The 24106-nt window shown below is 39.7% G+C and overlaps 1 protein-coding gene across 1 annotated transcript in view; it reads left to right on the top strand.

The window, feature by feature from the left end:
* The first annotated feature begins 17090 nt into the window (after positions 1 to 17090).
* LOC308289671 (uncharacterized protein) overlaps positions 17091 to 24106 on the top strand; it is a 33199-nt gene continuing 26183 nt past the window's right edge. The window contains exons 1-2 of the mRNA XM_080731414.1: positions 17091 to 17188; positions 20193 to 20324. Of these exons, the coding sequence (XP_080587540.1) occupies positions 20225 to 20324 (100 nt within the window). The 5' untranslated portion in view covers positions 17091 to 17188; positions 20193 to 20224. The remainder of the gene's footprint in view (positions 17189 to 20192; positions 20325 to 24106) is intronic.

Raw genomic sequence — 24106 nt, 5'->3', positions numbered from 1 at the left:
TTTTTTTTTTTTTTTTTATGTTCCATTGGAAGAATTTATATTATTTATGTTAACTAGATATACTAATTAAACATGTTAGACAGTAAGACTGAACAATGACATCACACCGTTTAATCCTACTATTAATTTTATTATTATAAATCAGGCGCATTTAATGTGGGGTGTGAGTCTTCCTTTACCGTCCGGGTTATAACACACTCGCTGCAATGGTTCCTACCTTTCCCCCAGGGCCGAGGAGGCCCTGGATGCAGACCTACCCAGCTGCGTGGTCTCGCCATGGCCTGGTCATGGGGTAAGCTAGGAACCACTGCATCGAGTGTTTGTTCTAGCCACGGCCCGGACGGCAAAGGAAGGCGGACACGCCGGACAGCAACAAACAACCAAACAAAACAACGCTGTCTTCTGAGCAAGACTGTAGCCTTAGTGTGCCTGTGCCCGTGACAATGTTTTTTTTTGTAAATAAATATGAACCCGACCCGCCTTGTTTTGAGAAAGAAAAATACCCATTTTAGCCGACTTTATGCTACCAGAACGGGAACTTTTGGCTGGATGGCTCAGAGCTCAGATGGAGGAATTGGGAACTGGAGGCTGAGCAATAATGGTGAGTTAATATGAACAGAAAAGACTGCCTGGAGTTGTCAACATAGCCAATGTGAAGCCCCAAAGACACCCGAATTAATATTGTGAAAGGAAAAATATGATTTAATATAGGAAAATACTTGTTTTGGCCTACTTTATACCCGAAAAATATCCGATTTAATATGATTTAATATAGGAAAGTACCCGTTTTAGCTGACTTTGTACCCGCAAAATAACCGATTTTTTTTCCGCCGCCACTATTCTGGCGGCGCCGAACTCGAACACTGAATTCAAACAATAGTATACATTTGTAAAAAGTGGATATAATAGGTCTGAAAAGTATTACATAATGTAAACACTACGAAAGTCTATCATGAGTATAAAACTGACAATCTATCAACAATTAATTTATACAATGAAACATTATGTAGGTCATATTCATGAAAACATACAGAATGACTATCAACTGTGTTGCATGGCTGGGTGTGCAAGTTAAGTAGCACCCACACTGATTTATGTTTATCTTCAATCTTCTGCTGTATATTGATTTTGAACAATTTCACAATCTATTAATGACTGAGAGATATCAAACTTTTCATATGAATGTACACCTTTCGTGTTCCTCCACCTACAAACTTCCACTTACAAAGTTTCAAATTGAGTTTACTCAACAAATCACGACCCAATATAGGCAGAGGCCATTCAGAGCTCACAGTAAATTTATGTTAATGTATCATTCCATTCCCATCAATGACATCACCATACGCTGTTGTTCCAACACATGATTTACAAGATAAATCAAAGCAACCTATATCTTGCGGCCTTACAAAGGAGCATGTTGATCCTGTGTCGATCAAAAATGTAACTGTTGTTCCATTATACATACATAAAGTCAATGTTGGCATTTTGAGCACTTTAGCAACTGTATCAATTTCCTGTGGTTTATTCAAGTCTGATTTTGTCCTACAGTCGTTGCCACATTGGTCACAGCAGTGGGGTTCTTCTTCGTGGCTTCTTCGTTCATTTACTGCTGGTAGTGCATGGAAGTGGTGATGATTCGACACTGGATTGGAAATAAGTGAATATAGTGAGAGATAGAAAAACATTTAACTGACAATCAGTGTATCCTGTTGTATGAAATATATAGCAATGTTATTATTTAAATGTAAGTTAAATGTAACCTGAATAATATTCATATAATGTGTGTTCTAAACTAAGCATGAACAATTTGAGGTGTTAGATGAGAAACAATATCCAAATATCTAATACTCAACAAAGCCCCTTTCTCATTGAAAATGACATGTAATAGGACTGGGGAAGCAAAATAGAAGTGTAAGTAACTTACTGAGGTCCTGAGGGTCTCTGTGTTCCTTCTGTTCATGTTCAGAAACATTTTCCCTGGTGGGGTTGAGAGATCCTGGAGGAGTTGTGGAGAAATGCAAACTGCAAACTCTTCTTATACTTGAGAGCCTTAGGTGGGACCATTAACTGCTTTGAATGATTGGCTAAAGAGGAGAACAATACAAAGAGGAGTACAATTCAAACATCTCTCTACCAATCAGAACCTAACATACTCCCACGTGACCCCATATGTGCCCCACCCATCCCTCCTCCCCCATACATGCTACAAGAGAACTGAGAGTCATTCTATAGATGATTTGATTTGAAAAAATATGTAATTGATATACGTCACAATTCCCCACAATATTCATGTAACATATAATGTTACTGTACATTGTGTCAGTATAATGAATACATGTACAGTAAACACACTTCAACAATTAGTATCTTCAACACACAAATATTTGATTGATTATCGTTATTGAGTGAATATTAGTCAAAGTCAAAGTAGGTGTCAGTAATCCTAAAGAAGAGAGCAGACAGAGCAAGTCTTAAGTAACCATGTAATACCTATATTTTTGCCATGCAATGGAAAAAGGAAAAATAGCTATGTGCTGTGTGAGCTTGTAGAACACCTATCTCAGAGACCTTTTAACATGTGTTTGTAAGGCAATTTTAATAGTTGGGGGATTGTAATTGTATTTCTTTACAAAATGTACAACACGTTTGGACATTTACTTGCAATGTAAGTCCACAAAGTGCTGTCTTCCTCTCAACAATCTTTCTGTTTGACTGTGTAAAGGTCACTGCTATTCATTCTGCATGCCCTGCTGTCATTTATATGTTAAACAAATCCATGTCCTCATGCGTGAAAGAGTCTCTCATCTCCATCTTGCTATTCAAGCAGAGCCATTAAGACACATTCAAGGCCACTCAGCCCTCCTTTGTACATTATTCCTCTAAATTCCTTCAGAACAATACAACCTGGTGTGGTGAAGGAACAAAGCTTGCATTATCCAATATAATAGAATACAACAAGTATCAACTACTGAACATTCAAATTGACCATGGTATCAGGCATGTTGGCTATTGTCCCCTGGTGTTAAACACATAACAGACAAGTATGTTTTACAGTGGAGTCACCACATTCTTACCCCAGCTGCACTGCACATTTCATGATGCTTTTTGTGTTATAACTTTAGCATAACCTTTGACTGAACTACATAGCCTAGGCTGAATCAGGCAGCTCTGGTCCATAGAGTTAGTGGAGTTCTCCACTAACGCTATAAGGACCAGAGCTAGCCTACACTGTCATTCAGCACTAGCCCACTGATATTTTACAAATAAAGTGAGCACTGTCAGAGTTACAAACTTACCCCGACTGAATCCTTTCATCAAATTGGAGTGTGGGACACATAGATTAATTAGTTGTATAAATGGTAGCCTATTATAATCTTCTCCTTCATATAACACCACATCTTCAGGTCCTCTTGAAATATCCACTATTAACACATTGCTTGTATATCGCATGTACAGCATCCGCCATGAAGAACTCCTTGGTGACCAGTGAGGCGGACACATAAAGTGATAATGGAGTGGCTTCGTCTGGCATCTGACCGCCTCACCACAAGAAGACGCTAACCCCCCTCAACACACACACACACACACACACACACACACACACACACACACACACACACACGCACACACACACACACACACACACACACACACACAATGTCCACAAAAAAAGAAAACTAGTATAATCATGCTTGTTCATAGTTAAAGAAATAAGGAGAGGGGGGGGGGACTTGATAAGAGCCTGAGTTGCTAACCCAAATTGGTAACCCAGGCAACTGGTAAAATACGTTTTAATTAAATATAAGAAAAGGAGAAACCGTTTGCAACTCTTTCACCCCATTTCTTATTTCTTATGTTATATTTTTGAAATGGGGGGGGGGGGGGGGGGTTATCATAGCATCATACCATTTGAATTATAAGCAAAATGTTGTTGTCGGGTAAAGGGGGTACTTGGATTCAGAAATCATGGAAAGGGGGTACTCAAGCCAAAAAAGATTGAGAAACATTGCTTTAAAGACCCAGTGAAATGAAAAAAATAAGTTTTTCACACTTTTAGAGCTTATCCGTGGTAATCATATGGGCATTCCTAACACTAGATGCCAAACAATAGAAAAGAAACACTTTTTGTGTATTTTTATATCAAAGGTCCCTAAATAGGCCATTCTTAATTATTTCCTGTGAACAGAAATGTGCTGTGTGATGACATAGATAGACTTTTTGAATATAAATTAACCTTTGATTACATTCACCTGTTTGTTTCCCATTGCTGGCTCCCATTACTCAGATTTTACATCCCATCGCCGGAAGGGCTGGTCCCTTCTCATTGGTTCAGACCCACACAGGCTTCCTTTTCAGACTGAAACTTCAAAATAAAATACCCCAAATAGTCATTTCATTGGGTCTTTAATTCACACTCTTAGGTGTAATAATTACAGTCATAATATATTATTAAAATACATGTATCCCCCTTTCAGTTAATCATTGTATAATACAATAATTAACATCATCGAAATGGATTGATTGAATACTTTATTAACAGTTTGAAAGAAAACAAAAGTCCAGTGGCACACTTATACAATAATGCTAGGATAACACTACAAGTCCTGGGGTCTTGTTTCCATTGTAGTCCTATGGTGCTTTGCTGGGTGTGTAATGGAGCAAAGCAAGATTACATTATAACAGATATGAAAAATTCGAGAAACACACATTCTGTGATCTGTAGGGTAATTCAAAGTATGAGTGAATAACACCAACATAATTTGCCAGTCATGACTGCAGGATCTGACATTAAGTTTTCTTTTCTACGTTCCCAAAGAGTCTTCTGAGTCCTTGCAGGTCTCCACAAGCAAACAGTCCATCACATCCACTTGCATGTTGGTTTGTAGATTTATGTTTGTGTGCTTCATACTATAGTTTGTTTGTATGTGCATGTGAACTCTATCCTCTAACTGATCAAATTAAATTTAAAGAACGCTGTCAATGAAAATCAAAGGTTGTCTTGTGTGTAACAATGGTTGTTTTAAGACATGAACAATTTATTTTTGTTGTGGCAGTTACTTTGAAGACAAGGATGGTTAAGTGCATTTCATCAACCTATGAAGCTCCTATACACTCACACTAAACCTAAAGCAGTGAAAGACAGGCCTGATAACCGTGTACTTGCACAAACACAATCAGGTGAAATGTTAACTAGCACTCACACTCATGTTGGTATCAGTCTAGAGCAGGGTTTCTTAAGGTGGGTGCTGTGGCACCCTAGGGTGCCTTGATGCCAGTCCAGGGGTGCCTCAGAATACTTTGCTGATATGTTGAATTAATATAATTTAACCACTTAGACCCTCTATCTATACTTAATCTAGTAAAACAGACCTGGGATAAACAGTACTTTTACTCTTTTTCAGCCAAGAAAAAACTCTCTTAAAAAAAAAGAATAGCAGATCTACAAGGATCAGCTATTTTGGGGGAATTAAAGGCCAAGTATAAAGGTTTTGTAGAATGGAAAACAAAGTCCTAATTGAAACAGATGTTCTTTCCAGTTTTCCTTGTGATATTCTGTGGGGGACATATTGACTTATTTATGTATCATTAACATGACAAAAGGTGCAATAAAGTAACAATGTAATTCAGGGGAGCCGTGGATGGAAAAGTTATTTTGTGTGACCTGAGCCAAAAATGTATGAGAACCACTGGTGTAGAGCCCTGCTCAGTCTAAGATACAGAGATTGATGGTCAGGGGTTTTCTTTCTAACTTTGTCACACTTTAAATAGTTTTGTAATTTAATTTTGTTTGTATATTTCATCATTGTGTGTGCAAATAATTAAGTATTACACATAAACATCCCCGTGGACAGTGGACAGTGGACAGTGGGCAGTCCTTAATGTCAGACCTTAAGCAAAAAAAAAAAAAAGAAGACAAAAAAAAGATCAATGTAAATGGTTACCTTTACAACAGACTGAGAAAATTAAGACTTACACAAATTAACTGAAGAAAGTCCAACAAGTCCTAAGAGTGCTATAAATATCCATACATGGTGTTTGATCCTCTTTCCATCCAACATGAAGTGTAAGTAACCACATAAGCACTGCCTTGCCAACCAGATGCACCTGCTGGGCAGAAGGCGGCACCACTGTCCCCCCTAAAAGATTCTCTTAGATTGTTTACTCTGGACTTTGCAAAGTGTTGTACGTTGTCACCTTGTTTGGGTTCTTTAATTGTTTACTCTGGTGAGATCACTGATGTTTTGTCAATGACTCAACTGAAACTTCTACCTCATTTTGCTTAAAACATTGCATTTTAGTTTGTTTTCTTACCCTCTCTGCTTTGTGTAATTTAGAAGTCGTTAGAAACAGGATGTAGACCAGTATGTATACTTTATTACCTGGCCTGTTTGGATTCTTGATTCTGATTGGTCGAGCGCTGAAATCAGAGGTCTGATATCCCACGATAACAGACCGCTCCGCTCTATAACAGACCGCTGCCTAATCAAAGGCTCAGAGCACCTGCTGCAGTCCAGCTGCACTGCGAGAATCTTAGCTGTATCCAACATGTCATCCATGTAAACACACACACAGCGACATTTAGAACTAAATGTTGCTCTCAAGAATGTTTTTCAGAATATTTTAAGCGTGAAATAGACGACGTAGTATCAGAAAATGGATTCTATCTAATCAGCACTTCCTTGTTTTCCAAGGCGACCGTGTCGCGCTGGGAGGACGCCCAGCGCGACACTTGTGGAACACTTCCAGCCGTCTGTAAACAAGGAAATACTTTGTTTTGTTTTTAGTTTTGAGTCGAATTATTAATTTTATTTAGTAGCCGGGTAATAAGCGGGATAATGAATGGCTCCTTGGTGAATGACGCTAGATAACATCCCTTCGGTTTGATAACTCCCTTGGCTGCGCCTCGGGAGTTATCAAGCCGTCGGCCTGTTATCTAGCGTCATTCACCGCGGAGCCATTCATTATCCCTTACTTAACGCGACTTTGCCACAAGGGGGATCAGATGAATAAAAACAACGTCCATATTCCTACCCAATAGTTTATTTTGTTTTGAATTTCTACATTGTATAGTTCTTTCACCATAAGTACTTTCTTATGGTGTCCTTTGTGGATCCGGTTATCAAGTGTATCGTCATTGATGAACATTTTTCTGTTAATCTATTTTTAGAATCTATTGAAAAGCCTATGCAACTTAATTAGTGAATTAATTAATTAAATTAGTGGGTTTAGATTGGTACATACACAACAGTTCATCATTCATGGAGTAAAATGTATATTTCATGTTTGCTAAAGGAGATGCATAATTCAAATACCTACACTTCATGTTTGATTAAAAAAAAAGTTGATACAAAGAGTAACTTACCTTTCATTATTGTTGTTAAGAAGTTAAAATATTAATTTGATTGTGATTAAGATTAGCCATTTCATGTTGTTTGCAATATTACAGGAGAGTCATTTTGGTTTAAAAAACAATTCATGTTGAGTAATTGTAACTCGCAGACATATTGTCAACTGTTATTGATTCTTCTGTATTTTTTTTGGAATCATTATAGAGCATAAAGCTTTGTTACAATATAGTTTGTATACATATTGTATTAACTATTGTGGACACACGCTGGTGACGTTTCAGGGCACCTGAATCAATTAACCTCTTTTCACAATGTTCGCACTGGAAAGGTTTTTGTCCAGTGAGGATATTCTGGTGTGTCTTCAGCTTAAATGAAATGCTGAAACTCTTGTTACAGCTTTGACACTGGAAAGGTTTTTCTCTTGTGTGGATACGCTCATTGGGGCTGCAGCTAACGATTATTTTCATAATCGATGAATCGGTCGATTATTTAAACGATTAATCGATTAATCAGATTATGGCACTTATTTAGCTATTATAACCTTATACGTTAGATTTGATCTTTTTAGACATGTTTTAACTAACATTAAAGATGAATAATTCATTCAAAAATGCATAAATTATTACATTTTGCTCAGCTGCCGTTTAGGTTGCTACTAAAAGCAATACCTTTTTCTGACTGCATACTGATTAAAGAATAGCTACACATTTGTCAGGCTAAAGGGTAACAGTACTCTTTTCAAATAGGTAATAAAAATAAAAATATTCAAGTCATATTCTTTGTTCTTGACCCTATATTCCTGCATGGTATTAATAGAAATTCCAGCGATTAGTTGGCGATTCGATTACGATTACTAAATTAGTTGGCAACTGATTGAACAATCAATTTGATAAGGATTAATCGATTAATGGTTGCAGCCCTAAAGCTCATGCGTCTTTAGATTACATAAATGATTGAAAATCGTGTGACAATGTTTACAGTGGAAGGGGTTTTCTCCAGTGTGGATACGCTCATGTGTCTTCAGGGCACCTAACTGAATGAAACTCAGCGTTTACGCTGGAAAGGTTTGTTCTCTTGTGTGGATACGCTCATGTGTCTTCAGGGTACCTAACCGATTGAAACTCTTGTCACAATGTTTACAGTGGAAAGGTTTTTCTCTAGTGTGGATACGATGGTGTCTCTTTAGTATAGATGACTGGTTGAAACTCTTGTTACAGAGTTTACAATGGAAAGGTTTTTCTCCAGTGTGGCTACGCTCATGTGACTTTAAATTAGTTAACCCACTGAAACTCTTGTCACAATGTTTACAGTGGAAAGGTTTTTCTCTAGTGTGGATACGATGGTGTCTCTTTAGTATAGATGACTGGTTGAAACTCTTGTTACAGAGTTTACAATGGAAAGGTTTTTCTCCAGTGTGGCTACGCTCATGTGACTTTAAATTAGTTAACCCACTGAAACTCTTGTCACAATGTTTACAGTGGAAAGGTTTTTCTCCAGTGTGGATACGCTGGTGTGTCTTTAGTGTATATGACTGGCTGAAACTCTTGTTACAGATTTTACAATGGAAATGTTTTTCTCCAGTGTGGATACGCTTGTGTGACTTTAGATGATTTAACTGAATGAAACTCTTGTCACAATGTTTACAGTGGAAATGTTTTTCTCTTGTGTGGATAAGCTCATGTGTCTTCAGGGTACCTGACTCACTGAAACTCGTGTTACACAATCTACACTGGAAAGGTTTTTCTCTCGTGTGGACACCTCTAATTGAAAACATCTCCCCCCAATCACTGTCGTCACTGACTTCAGGGTCAGATTCAAGTTTAACTTCAGAGCAGTGTGAAAAGATGGCAGTATCAACTTCACTTTTAACTGCTAGTAATGTCAACATAGATCCATCAAGTTCCTCTGGTCTTTGAAGTATTTCCTCCTGTGCTTTAATGTGTGGAGGCTCTGGTTCCTCCTGTTCATCTTTAATGTGTGGAGACTCTGGTTCCTCCTGTTCATCTTTAATGTGTTGAGACTCTGGTTCCTCCTGTTCCTCTTTAATGTGTTGAGACTCTGGTTCCTCCTGTTCATCTTTAATGTGTGGAGGCTCTGGTTCCTCCTGGAGCAGACTGGAGCTCCTCTCCTGTTTAATAGAATCCTCCTCTTTACACACAACCATGTGCAGGATTTCTAGGAGCAGAAGAAATAGCATGATGGTCAACACAGGATTCTTAAAATGGCAAACTTTTTCTCTACCATGTTCCATGTACAAAATGAGTTGTCACCTTTTTTTTTAACTCCACTCCCTGAGCTCGCTCTGACCTCACTTCCTACAGCACCCATAATGCTTTGTGCGAGCAGCGCAACGACAGCCAAAGCTAACAGCATAACATCCATGATAACATCCCCTCTCGCCTCGCTGCTGCTTTAGTCTGTTTGTTGCTGTTGGTTGTAAGTCACGTAGTAAGAAGATGGTATGTTATGACCGCAGTGATGCTGAAAGCAGTTGTAGAGGTTTTGAAACGTGTGCAACTGTGTTGGTGAAACCAAATGTCATTGTTGTGTTACCGTGGTGTGATGACTGAAGCCGAAAGCCCCGGGTGCTGCTGACTGCTGAGAACCAAACTCCATGTGCCCAGAGATAACTCGCTATTAGTCGCTAAATGCGCTGGACCGGGGCTAAGAGACCACTGTGACTACAACAGCTATGGGACATGAATCTTCGGCTGTGTAGTGAACATTTCACAACAGATGACTTCCACCGAGATGTAATGGCAGAATTGATTGACACAATGCAAAGCTAAGAAAACAAAGACTACAATAAAGGAGCATGTGGTTCCCCCAAATACGGTGAATGAATAACTGCTGAACTGTCTCTTGTAAAAATAGGCAGAGCAGAGGTATGTAGGGCCTACTGTATGTTTGGAATTAAAATGCCATTCTACAAATCATATAATGTGTAATGTACAAGTAAAAGTTGCAACTTGATTCATGTTTGTAACACTTGTTATCATGTGTTGTCATCTCTTGTCTTTAGAATCATCCATCTAATATAATGGGTGGAGAAGCTTCACATCATGTTGTATTATTTCAAGAGGTAAGAATACTGTTAGGCTATTGTTATTGCTAGCGATGCTAATATTTAGCCTGCTGTCACGCCGTGCCTTTGAGCTGCATAACTACATAAAATATAATAAAAACATAATACTATCAAAATACTATATTACTTTGAATGGAAATAACATCATCATAAAATCAGCTAAAAACGGGAACTCTCAGGAGGAGAAGGTCAGAACAGGTGGATAATGTTTCAAGCAGCGTATTAGAAGCTCAAGAAGAGGACGTGGAGTTGAATCAGAACCACAGAGCCGAGCAGAGCCGGGAACCCAGTGTGGCGGCTGCCGCCACCGGCAGTGGTAATGAAGGCGGTCCAAGCAGCCCCAAGAAGAGGAGAAACGCACCTAAACCCACAAGGAAATATGACCCGAGCTACCTTAAACTTGGATTCACCTGGTGTGGGACAGAGGCAGAGCCCATACCACAGTGTGTGCTGTGTAGTAAAACTCTTAGCAAGGAGTCTATGAAGCCCGCACATCTTAAACGCCACCTGCAAACCCGGCACGCCGAGTACCAAGACAAACCCCTTCAATTTCTTTTAAAACTAAAACAAACTAGTCTCACTGAAGGAGGCCAAGTCTGACATAGCCTCGGCTGCTACACCCATACATAAAGCACAAGAGTGTTCATTGTGTGCCAGCCTCCGCATAGCTAAAACAGGTAAACCACACACAATCGGTGAAGAACTGTGCATGCCAATGGCAAAAGAAATGACACAAATAATGTGTGGGGGAAAGATATGAATATGATGGTGCTGCTCAGGAGGAGTTTCTGTTCTGTAAACCGCTTGAAACCAGAACTACAGCTGAAGACATATTCAATCTACTCAACACGTTCTTTCAAGAGAATGGGCTTGACTGGAAAATATGTGTTGGAGTGTGTACAGACGGCGCCCGGGCTATGACAGGTCACTACCAGGGAGTTGCAGCGCGCATACGTGACGTGGCCCTGTTGATGAAATGGACTCACTGCAGCATAAATCGCCAGGCTCTGGCAGTGAAAAAGATGCCAGGAGAGCTAAAATCTGTTTTGGACACAGCTGTTAAAACTGTCAACTTCATTAAAGCCCGACCCATGCATTCTCACCTATTCAATGTTCTCTGTGATGAGATGGGCAGTGAGCATGTTCAAACTGAAGTACGGTGGCTGTCAAGAGGGAAGCTTTTCGAATTACACAGAGAGGTCCAAACATTTTTAGAGGACAAAAGTTTCCCCATATCTGGTGTTTTGACGACCATGTATGGCTCACTCAACTGGCATACTTATCGGATATATTCTCTTGTCTATTAAAACAAGCTGAATTTGGGACTACAAGGGCTCTCCTTTGCATTTGACGTGCAAGATAAAATCAACGCTTTTCTGAAAAAGATGCTGTAGTTTGAAATCAAAGTCAAGGCAGGCGATGTTGAATTTTTCGGGAGGCTCTCTCCATTCCGACATGTCGCCAGTCCTACAGTGACTTCCTAATGTCGGAGTGGCGACACCTCCACAGAGGTTAAGGTTAGGGTTAGGGTTAGTTCTGTCGGAAAGGAGACACGTCGGAATGGAGAGATGCACCCGAATGTTTCCCCACACGCTTTCTGTCAGAAAACAACCTATGCCTTGATACTGGAGTGAGGGACAGCATTGTTGCGCACATTGTCACACTCAGACAACAGTTCCGTGAATATTTCCCTGTGACTGCTGATGATAATGCCTGGATGAGAAACTTGTTCAGCATTGAATCCTCTAAAATGCCCAAGGATCTCACTACTGATGAGCAGGAGAGTTTAATAGAACTATCTTGTGATGAAACACTGCAGCCTGATTTAAAAAGAAACTTTGGATACAGCAACACAGTGAATACCCCACTCTCTCAGACAAGGCAGTACGAGTTCTCCTTCCCTTTGCAACGACATATCTCTGCGAGAAAGGCTTCTCTTCACTGGCCTGCATAAAAACTAAGTACAGAAACAGGATGGATGCGGAGCCAAACCTCAGACTGAAGCTGTTGGATGGGGTCATGCTGGATCCTTTTTGTTGCACACAACACAGAGAAAACCATGCTCTTCAGCACTTTCTCCCTCTTTATAGCTGGTTAACTTTTCAACTAGCTGTGTGTGTGTGTGTACCACAACTGTACCACAACTGATGTATCAATTGATGTGTTTGCAATAGTACCGTTAATTTATTAAATGACTTGCACTAGTACAGTTGTTTTCACTGTGTTGAATGAATATTCACAGTTGGTGTGTGTGTGTGTGTGTGTGTGTGTGTGTGTGTGTGTGTGTGTGTGTGTGTGTACCCGTTCTTACTAACCAGTGAACTCGTTTTTAACCAACAGAGGACATTTTTTGGAAAGTGAGGACATTTTTGCGGTCCTCACTAAATCTAGGGGTTGTTTTAAGGGTTAGGTTTAGGGTTAGGGTTAGGGTTAGGTTTAGGGTTAGGGTTAGAGTTAGGGTTAGGGGATAGGTTTAGGGTTAGGGTAAGGCCACAGGACTTGCATAAAAATGAATGGAAGTCTATTTAATGTCCTCAGTATGTAGCAAAAACGAGTGTGTGTGTGTGTGTGTGTGTGTGTGTGTGTGTGTGTGTGTGTGTGTGTGTGTGTGTGTGTGTGTGTGTGTGTGCGCGCGCGTGTGTTTATTGTTTTCACTTGCTGTGTGCAGTAGTAGTTCAGTAGTGTGTTAAAGTACAGTTAAAAAGACCGTTTTTAACATATTTTTGCTGAGATCTAAAAAATAAATATGTTTTATTAGGAAAACATTTGCCTCCTGTGTGAACTGTACATAGCAGTATATGGGGTTGGTAGGAAGTCTTCGGCTCTTCGCTACTGTTTTTTAACATGAATTTATAATGGTGGTACATGGAGAGAAATATTTTCTGAGGTGGTACTTGGGCTAAAACGTTTGAGAACCACTGGTATAGTGTATAGTAAGTAAATGAGACACAAACTTTCAGCAGCTGTCAAAAATTCCACTACAGATTTTGCAAAATGCAATCATGGATTTTCTGATTTGTTATACTTTGAAGTCTCCAAAAATATATAGTTTTCATTATCCCCCGAAAAATTACACAAGCGACTTCACTAACACATTTGACTTGTTTGCGTGGTTATTGTATTGAGACAAATATTGTGACAGACAGATATGAAGGAAAGGAGAGCACATGAAACTTACTGAGATGTGGGTGGTCTTCTTCAGGTTCCTCCTGTTTAATAGAAATGTCTTCAGGTTCCTCCTGTTTAACAGAAATGTCCCTGGCTGAGTCTGGAGAGTCCATCTTCACCTGCAGTCTGGACTGCACACACTGCTCTGAAATGAAGCAATTGAACAATAATATGTTATTATTCTTATCAAGTGTTAAAAGGATATTTTTTTGCGGACACATCCACCAGTTCATTAAGTACACCTCGTTGGCACCTTAGCACCACCCACCTGACCCAGTCCCTACGCCTCCTCCTACAAGACCACCTACCAGTAAATAAAGGTGGAGACATGTCCAGATGTCTCCAACCCTAAGTGCCCACTCGTTCAGGTGCCCAGATTTCCAGGATCCCAGTCATCCCAAACATATGGTGCCCAGATGTCCCTAGTGCCCACCTGACTTGTATTCATGGGGGTCCCCCAGCAAAATGTATAGCATCAAAATCAGTGTAACCAATTTAAGTCTATAATACTTGAAAATAGCCGATATACAAGGTATTGAATAATGTTGCATCCAGATGAGACAAACTGTGAGCTAGATCAGCGTTTATTACAACGTTTACATTGTACAGGAAGTAGGGGTGTAAGGATATAGTAACTACATCGAAATATCGTTTTTAACTTAAGCAATCGAAGTATATCGAAATGAAAACTGCTAAAATCGAATCGTATCGTTTTATTTTGTATCGTATCGAATCGGCAGTGCAAAGAATCGATTGTATCGATACTACCTACTTGTGCATTGTATTTAGTATTTTTAAGAAGAAAAAATGAAAAGGAGGGGTTTAATTACATTTCCTTTCCATATAGCTGCACTGGTCTATCGATAAATGTGTGTAATCTCTGGGTTCATGTCAAGGTGCAGGTTTGTCAATATACAATGACCATGTATTTGGCAGATAATCATTGTGTTTACTTATTTATATCCATAATAATAAACACAGATTTAATGTCTTTGCTAAATAGTTACTATATCAATTTTAAATCATTAAATCGAATCGTATCGTATCGTCATGAATGAACCAATATCGTCCATGTATCGCATCGTCAACCATGTATCGTGATATGTATCGAATCGCTACTAAAATGTAACGTTACACCCCTAACAGGAAGATAATGGGATGAACAAGTACAAGTTGTACAACATGGTTCTTGCAGTGTTATCGTTCAGGTTGTTGATGGTCATTTCTGGTTTGTGTAAACAGACAACTATATATACAGTTAATGTTTGTTTTCTTGTGCAAGATATAATCTTGCACAAAACTGTTTCAGCCATTCGTTTACCCTGGCGTAAATGTTTGATTTAACCATGAACATAAATGTATCTAAGTAGGGAACTATTCCCAATGCCATGAATTACCTGGATGGATCATTCTAGGCCTGCTGACACATTAAAGCATGACATGACAGGAGCTCTAACTTCACTTGACAATCAATTCAAATTAACATTACGGTGGACAAAGTAAATATCCTAGTCATTTACAAGCTACCTCGTTTGCACCTCTAGTTGCTTAAATTACAGTATATGGAGATTATAGATTAATCATTACGGTATATGGAGATTATAGATTAATAATTATGGTATATGGAGATTATAGATTAATCATTTACAGTATATGGAGATTTAGCACTAGAATGTCTCCAATATTCGGTCGATTGATACTCCGTATAATCCCTCAGATCTGGAGCCATAGAACGCTCCCATGGCGCGGCGGTTAGCAACTAATCTGCGCGGCACTAAAGTGCTGCGCGCTACTTGTGTACTCACCCAATAATTAATTCCTCAGCCTGGGAGAAAGACATTGTCCTATAGTGTCATATCCATTTGAAAGTTCTGGCTGAAAACGTGTACTTTGTAAAATATCTCCACTTATCACAAGCCAACACGGACGACTTACACGACCGGGCGAGGGGCCCGGAATGACTGCTGGACTGAATATATCATAACTTCCTTTGGGAAGCACAAAACGCACGGGGCACACAATTGACAGGTGCTTGTGATTGACGTGGGGTGACCAATCACACCACCTGCGTGATTGTGTGCCCCGTACGCTTTGTGCTTCCCAAAGGAAGTTATGATATATTCAGTCCAGCAGTCATTCCGAGCCCCTCGCCCAGTCGTGTAAGTCGTCCTTGTTGGCTCGTGATAAGTGGAGATATTTTACAAAGTACACGTTTTCAGCCAGAACTTTCAAATGGATATGACACTATAGGACAATGTCTTTCTCCCAGGCTGAGGAATTAATTATTGGGTGAGTACACAAGTAGCGCGCAGCACTTAATGCCGCGCAGATTAGTTGCTAACCGCCGCGCCATGGGAGCGTTCTATGGCTCCAGATCTGAGGGATTATACGGAGTATCAATCGACCGAATATTGGAGACATTCTAGGGCTAATGCAGATTATAGATTAATCATTACGGTATATGGAGATTAATCATTACAGTATATGGAGATTATAGATTAATCATTACAGTATATGAATATATTAATCACTGCAATGCTGTAAATTAAACATTGATGTAACAATAGAGTTACAATGATAATAGTGACGTCAACAACAACATGCAATAAAACAATGTAGGTTATAAAACGTCTTGCTGCTGCTGATATGGAGCTATTGTTGTTGTTTGTGTTTACTATCACTTGTCTTTATAACAAGCTTGCAGCTAAGAGTAATTAGATGTATCTTCCAACTTAAATGATGAGTTAATAAAGACAAAGAGATAAAACAAGACATTAATCTTCAGTGAAGAAATAGATGAAACAACGTGAACTAGTTCATCTTTACCTGCTGTGTTTCAGTGGTTGAGCTGCTGATAAACGTCCTCCTGCTGCTTAACGACGACACTGTTCTGAAACGACACGTTTTAGTTTATTTGTATTTTACTTTGATATAAATCTACGATGTTTTAAAACGTCAACAACAGTCAATCGCCATGTTGTTTTCACTACTGCATTGTGGGTAATGCTGTTCTTCTTACCACTTTGTCTTGAACGCCAGTTGGTGTGTTGCTGCCCCCTGCTGACTGCTGTCGGCTGGTAACAGTCAGCATGGTCAGAAGTTGTATGGAAAATGGGGATCAATAGCCAATTTAAATCGGTAAAAACGTGTTCGTTCACTTTGAAGTACACCAGTATAAGCAATTTAAAAATACACACGTCGTAAATGTATTATTTTAAATCAATGTACGTACGCTCTTTACAAACATTAAAATAACTGACATCTTATTTTGAAGGTCTTATATTCACCCGCTCTTACACCGGAAGTCCTATATTCGCCAATTTCACGCTGCTGGAAAATTCAGTGTTCAAAAAAAAAAGATCTATTGCCTCAGGTGTACTCTTATTCTGAAGAGATAAGTCTGTATTCGCCAGCCTATATTCGCCGTGAAAACAACATGGCGATTGAATGTTGTTGACGTTTTAAAACATCATAGATTTATATCAAAGTAAAATACAAAGAAACTAAAACGTGTCGTTTCAGAACAGTGTCGTCGTTAAGCAGCAGGAGGACGTTTATCAGCAGCTCAACCACTGAAACACAGCAGGTAAAGATGAACTAGTTCACGTTGTGTTTCATCTATTTCTTCACTGAAGATTAATGTCTTGTTTTATCTCTTTGTCTTTATTAACTCATCATTTAAGTTGGGCCATAAATCTTAGCTGCTAGCTTGTTATAAAGTGATAGTAAACACAAACAACAACAATAGCTCCATATCAGCATCAGCATATGTTATATGAGTTATATGAGATACTTAAAGTGTGGTTCCTGTGGAAATAAGCCTCGTCTTTCTAGGATCTCCTTTTAGTTGACCTTGTACCAGTGATTTGTACTGTCATGAAACTGTACTGTTTTCTATTGCAAACTTCTAATAAATTCTTCAATCAATCAATCAAAAGCAAGACATTTATACATTGTTTTGTTGCATGTTGTTGTTGACGTCACTATTATCATTGTAACCCTATTGTTACGTCAATGTTTAATTTACAGCATTGCAGTGATTGATATATTCATATACTGTAATTATTAATCTCCATATACCGTAATGATTAATCTATAATCTCCATATACTGTAATGCAGGGTTGTCAACATTGGACTGTCAGAATCCAGGAGATTTATTTTTGGGGGGTGCGCGGAACTCCCCAACCGGGGTCTGGGGGGGTCCTCTCCCCAAAACTTATGAATAGATATATTTTCCTGTGTTCTGTTGAATTTTGTGCATGTTTGATACATTTATCAGGCTTACTTTACTAGCATGTGTACAATTTCAGCCTAATATGCCCAATGTAGGACTGGGTACAGATCTGATGACAGAAGCAAAAGGACATCTTTAATAATGATTTCTCATCTGTAAGTCATTACTTAAGTGAATATCTGTATGATCTTTCTTGCATGCATTGCCCCCACCCCTAAAGCGGGGGGTCTGGGGGTCCTCCCCCAGACAATGTTTTAACATAGTAGATGTAATTTCCTGTGTTCTGGTGAATTTTGGGAGTTTGATACAAAATCCAGGAGAAATCCAGGAGATTTGCCAATCCAGGAGACTCCCAGGAGAGGGGTTCAAAATCCAGGAGACTCCTGGGAGATCCAGGAGAGTTGTGTAATGATATATACCTCCAGGTAACGCATGGCATTGGGAATAGTTCCCTACTTATATTCTCCTTATTTTTTATTTTATTAAAAAAAAATATATAGCCTACTGTTCATGGTTAAATCACAATTTTACATCAGGGTTAAACGAATGGCTGAAACAGTTTTGTACAAGATTATACCTTGCACAAGAAAACAGCCATTATAACTGTTTATATAGTTGTCTGTTTACACAAACCAGAAATGATGCACTCCACAATCTGAACGATAACACTGCAAGAACCATGTTGTACTTGTTCATCCCATTATCGTCCAGTTCAATGTAAAAGTAGTAATAACCACTGATCTAGCTTAGTGGTTCTCAACCTGTGGGTCGGGACCTCAGGGGGGTCCCCAAATTATTATTATTTATGTATGTATGTATGTATGTATGTATGTATTTGGGGGGTCCCCAAATGATTAAAGGACAACTTTTACAACAAGGGTTCATATTTTAGATTGTAATTAGAGAATATAAAAGATGGGTGTTAAAATGTTTGTATTTACTTATTTCTATCGTTTTAGAGATTTTAATTAATTTGATTTCAGTGGCTGGGGGCATGCGTACAAGTGGCTAAATATGTCTTTTTACACAGACTAAGCCCATTACCATAACATACCGTAACCTTTCATGGTTAGATGTGACTTATGGGGGCTAGAAGTGTTACTGAAAATAGCAATAAAGAAATTGCTGGCTTAATGTGTCTAAAAATACATATTTAGCACCTTGTACGCATGCCCCCACATTTAAGCATGCTAAACGTGATAAACCAATAGAACGAAGTAAATGAAAACATTTTAACATTCACAGCTCAGTGGCCTTGTGGTTAGAGTGTCCGCCCTGAGACTGGGAGGTTGGGGGTTCAATTCCCCGGCCGGGACATACCAAAGACTATAAAAATGGGACCCAATGTCTCCCTGCTTGGCACTCAGCATCAAGGGTTGGATTGGGGGGTTGATCACCACTAAGGTCCAGGGACTACAGATGAAAATTAGCCTGTGGCTAACTCTGGCTCATTTACATTGAAGTGAAAACTGACATGTCCATTAATGAGTACTGTCCCTGTCAAATAAACAAACTTTCATTCACCTTTTCTTTTCTCTAATTACAATCTAAAATATGAACCCTTGTTGTAAAAAACAAAAGTTGTCCTTTAACTTCATGTGCAATACTGTTTTCTCACTAAACAGAAAACAAACCAACATAAAGTTTAAGTGTATAGAGGGTATCTGCACATTTCTAACGTGACAATTTAAGGAATTTTTAATACCTCTGATTCTGAAATGACAAATTGAGCATTTGCCAAAATTGTGAAATATTAGAGGCAGAAATTCAGTTTTGAGGCGTTGTGAGCATGTAGATCTGCTATTCTCACAATAGAACCGTGATATACAAAATGTAATGCCTCAACTCTTAGTGCTCATCAGGGTGGAACTGGGGACTGGGGACCCCCCAGTTAAAATATGATTAGTTTTGGGGGCGCGGCCTGAATAGGTTGAGAACCACTGATCTAGCTCACAGTTTTTCTCATCTGGATGCATCATTATTCAATACCTTGTAGATCTGCTATTTTCACATCACCTAAGTATTATAGACTTAAATTGGTTACACTGATTTTGATGCTATACATTTAGCTGGGGGACCCCCGGGAATACAAGTCAGGTGGGCACTAGGGGCATCTGGGCACCATATGTTGACTGCGCCTCTGGACATCTGGGCACCTGATCGAGTGGGCACTTAGGGTTGGAGACATCTGGACATGTCTCCACCTTTATTTACTGGTAGGTGGTCTTGTAGGAGGGACTGGGTCAGGTGGGTGCTGCTAAGGTGCCAACGACTGGTGGATGTGTCCACATAAAAATATCATTTAAACACTTGATGAGAATAATAACATAGTATTGTTCAATTGCTTCATTTCAGAGCAGTGTGTGCAGTCCAGACTGCAGGTGAAGATGAACTCTCCAGACTCAGCCAGGGACATTTCTATTAAACAGGAGGAACCTGAAGACATTTCTATTAAACAGGAGGAACCTGAAGACCACCCACATCTCAGTAAGTTTCATGTGCTCTCCTTTCCTTCATATCTGTCTGTCTAGTAGAAGAGACATCTATAATTATAATAGTAATGGATTGCATTTTTATAGCTCTTTTCTAAGCAAGTTGCGAACTCAAAGTGCTTTACATTCATACATTGGGGAGTGAAGCGGCGAACGACTGTCAACGCCAGCGTCCTCACTTCCCACATTCACACACCAATGGTGGCAACTGGCTTGCCCAAGGACACTTTGACATGTTGACTGGAGGACCCGGGATTTGAACCACTGACCCACAGATCAATGGCCAATTTGGTGTAGAGGGAGAAATAAATCCAGCGTCAAACCCAGTCAACTACATATTAGTTCACTAAGTATAGAGGGTTAATGTACTACTATGTATAGAGGGTTTGCATGGTTAAAAATGTCAAACATTTTCAGATTTCAGTGCATGACACAGTATAATTATGACTGATTACTGTCTGCACTTTGATAATCTGGAGGGAAAAAATTACCATGAATTGTGGCACATTCTATCAAATATGTCTTCTGCCACTGGCACTGATCCGTACAATGGTTTATGAGGTTAACCACTGACACACAGACAGGCTTCACAGACACATTTCTAGACATCTGGTCTCCTACAGGGCCACACTGTAAACATCAGGGCATCCTTGAAAAAGAGCTTGCTCTCAATGGGTTCCCCTGAATAAATAAAGGAACAAGAAAAGATGGGCCAGTAAAGTCACTGTGATTCAGCCTTGCATAGCCAGATAATATCACTGCTTAGATACTAATAAGATGCCTCAGGGCGCCTTGTCTTGGCCATCTGGCCACTAGGGTTGGAGGCGGTAACCGCCGTACCGCCGTACCGCGGTATACCGAGGTCTACCGCGGTGTCAGTGTGCTTACCGCGGTAAAAAGACAAAAAAAAAGTCTATTTTTTATTGGAAAACAAGCGAGTTTTAAAACGGGGGAGAAGCGAGGACCGCATGCGCTCCATGCCGCTCTGCTCTGGGCCGTGTACCACACGTTGGAAGCCACATACGTCACTCAGTCACAGACCCTGCACACAGTGCACATGCAGGGCAGGAGAGTACGGAGCACAACTCTTATGACGGAGCAGCAAACTTTCTCTGTAATCCACTCGACACAAGGATGTTAATACATATCTTGTGTTGTGGCATATATTTTTTTATTCATACGGATTACTGGCGGAGCGCGGGCCGCGTGGACTAAAACCGAAAATGAAACTATTTTACTTTTTACACCGCGTCGCACGTTGTGCCCGTCCGGCACGTCGGCGATTTTATAACCTTTTCTGTCAAGTCTTGTAACTAAAACCTGTATATAGCAGCACTCAATCACTGCGATTTGAGAGTTGAGACGTAACGTGAGTTTACAGAATCACTGTACACGATCTGACTACCCGTCCTCCTCTGGTTTGTTCACACAGCTGTTTGTGTCTGAAAAGCCCAAGTAGCTAGCCTACGTTACTATGGTAACCCGACAGTGCAGATCTAAAAGCTCAGAACGCGTCGCGGATGCGATGTGTTGTGAGCTTGTAGATCTGCTCCTTTGAAAGCCATACCCGCTGTGCTGTACGGAGAAGTATAACTCGGGCAGTCAGGCTGTGGAGCTATATATACTCTATGCTGTGGAGAGGCGACTTTTGGGAAGATGATTGCAATATTTTGGCTTATCGCCGAACCTTAATTAATAGATACGGGGGTGCGGTAATTACCGCAGTACCGACGGTAAATGGGAAGACGGTAATCGCGGTAACAAAATGTCCATACCGCCCCAGGCCTACTGGCCACAGTGGCCAGTGATGTATATCGGACCGGTTACCCATATATGGAGACCCCTGGTACCCAATACCATATACACCAACACGGAGCTAGAAAGGAACGCCCATAAACGTCACATCCGCTTTGAGCGCGGGGGAAAACAAACCGCCTTTCCCCATTGAGTTAATAGAGCGTAAACAGTACACTATCGTTTTAATCACGTTCAGAGCGATTTTTTTGGACGATAAAACACTCGACAGCCAAGAACAATCCATCAGAAGGACTTCTGGAACGCAATCGTTCACTCGCCGTCGTAAAGTTCACTTATTATTAAGATAACAAGCCTATTATGGACGACTGATTGATTGATTGAACGCACCGCTGTGCAGCACGGAGCTACTGTACCTCGCCACCTCGTCTAAACTACTACTCCTGCCTCATCAAAACCTCTGGAATAAAACGGGACCCAATTTTACTCTTTATACGTTGACCACATATTCAGTCTACTACACCAAATCTATTTTTGCCAATCTATGCCGTGCCAAAAATCAACAAGCTCGCACATAGGTTGGACCCCGGTTATGTTCTCCCTGGCATATAGGAGTCAGAGTTCAAGTGGTTTGTAATCAGAGTCAGATTAATATATTCCCCGCAAATTACACAAGCACTGACTGAGATGGAGATCTGTCGTTTCTGTAGGCTATCCAAGTTACACAAGCATGAGTTGAGATCGGAGATCTGTTTTTCTCTCCATCTACTCTACTCCCTGTGTTACAAAAAAAACATGTTTGCACATGCAGTGTTCATTTCAATCCTGGTAGAGACACTAATATTAATATGAGATATGATCAATTAAACGTGCCACAATATAAATCCAACAGCCAGGCCCATTAGTCGTCAATAGATTTGAAACGTGAATATGGTCTAAATCCATTCCCATTGCCTAATACACTTACAATGGCATCCTCCTCCTGTGTCCTTCCCGTACGTGTTCCATGAACATCATTGCTGAATTAAGGCCTTTGTTTTTTGATATTGTGATTAGTGTAATTGATCATGTTGATCACATGAAAATGTGAAAGTGTGTCTCTTTCCAGGTGATTAAATCAGTCAGATAACCATGGCATTGATCCGACCAGTCCTATAAGGACAACAATTAATCACGATGCTACTGCAGATAGTTTTTTGTACATTTGCAGTAAGGAATCAATGTAATTAAGTACCACTCAGATTATCCCCCGTGCATGTGTCAGAGTTGCACATTATAAGCACCCGTGGTCCCCCTCTTCCCTCTATGCTACAAAACCTGTTTACATTATGTCTTTAATCACCTGGTAGAGACACAATTACAATATATGATCAATTAAACTTACTCTAATATCAAAAAACAACAGTCGTTAAGTCGTCAATGTTGTTTATAGAACACATCGTAGTGAGTTCAAGTAGGATAGAGACCTGATCTTTGAATATATGGCAGGATCGACGCCAGTTTAAAAGTATTTTCTGCAGGTTTTAAACTATTTAGGATAGGATTGTGTTGTGTTGCATTGTGTCAAAATCCGTGCATGATAACAAGCTGTTAATGGCTGTAGACAACTGGAATTCATTTAATGTGCTCTATAACCATCATTGATTAATTAATGCTTTTCGTTTTTTGATACGATAAGTTTAATTTATCATAAAATAAATGTAACAGTGTCTAATACCAGACGGATAGTCTAGATAACCCATGGTCTTTGATGATGCGACCTGTCCTTAATAATATCAGAGAATATTTAATCCCAAAGCTGTTTAATTTTAAATGCATCATTTTTTGTCCATTGGCAACCAATGAATCAATGTAAGACATTGCAATTAATTAAAACATTGCTATACTATAAAAAAATAGCTTGACTCCGCCCCCAGCTATGACGCGCTGATGACAGAACTCCGTGTGTGTGTATATGGAGATCCATGTACGTACTGTATATGGAGATATGCTGAGAGCCCAAACATGCTTACTCAGTTATTC

This window comes from Nannobrachium achirus, assembly GCF_963921795.1.
Source record: "Nannobrachium achirus genome assembly, chromosome: 8".
NCBI lineage: Eukaryota > Metazoa > Chordata > Actinopteri > Myctophiformes > Myctophidae > Nannobrachium > Nannobrachium achirus.
Note: the sequence above shows the minus strand (reverse complement) of the source record. Positions and strands in the feature narration are given on the sequence as shown.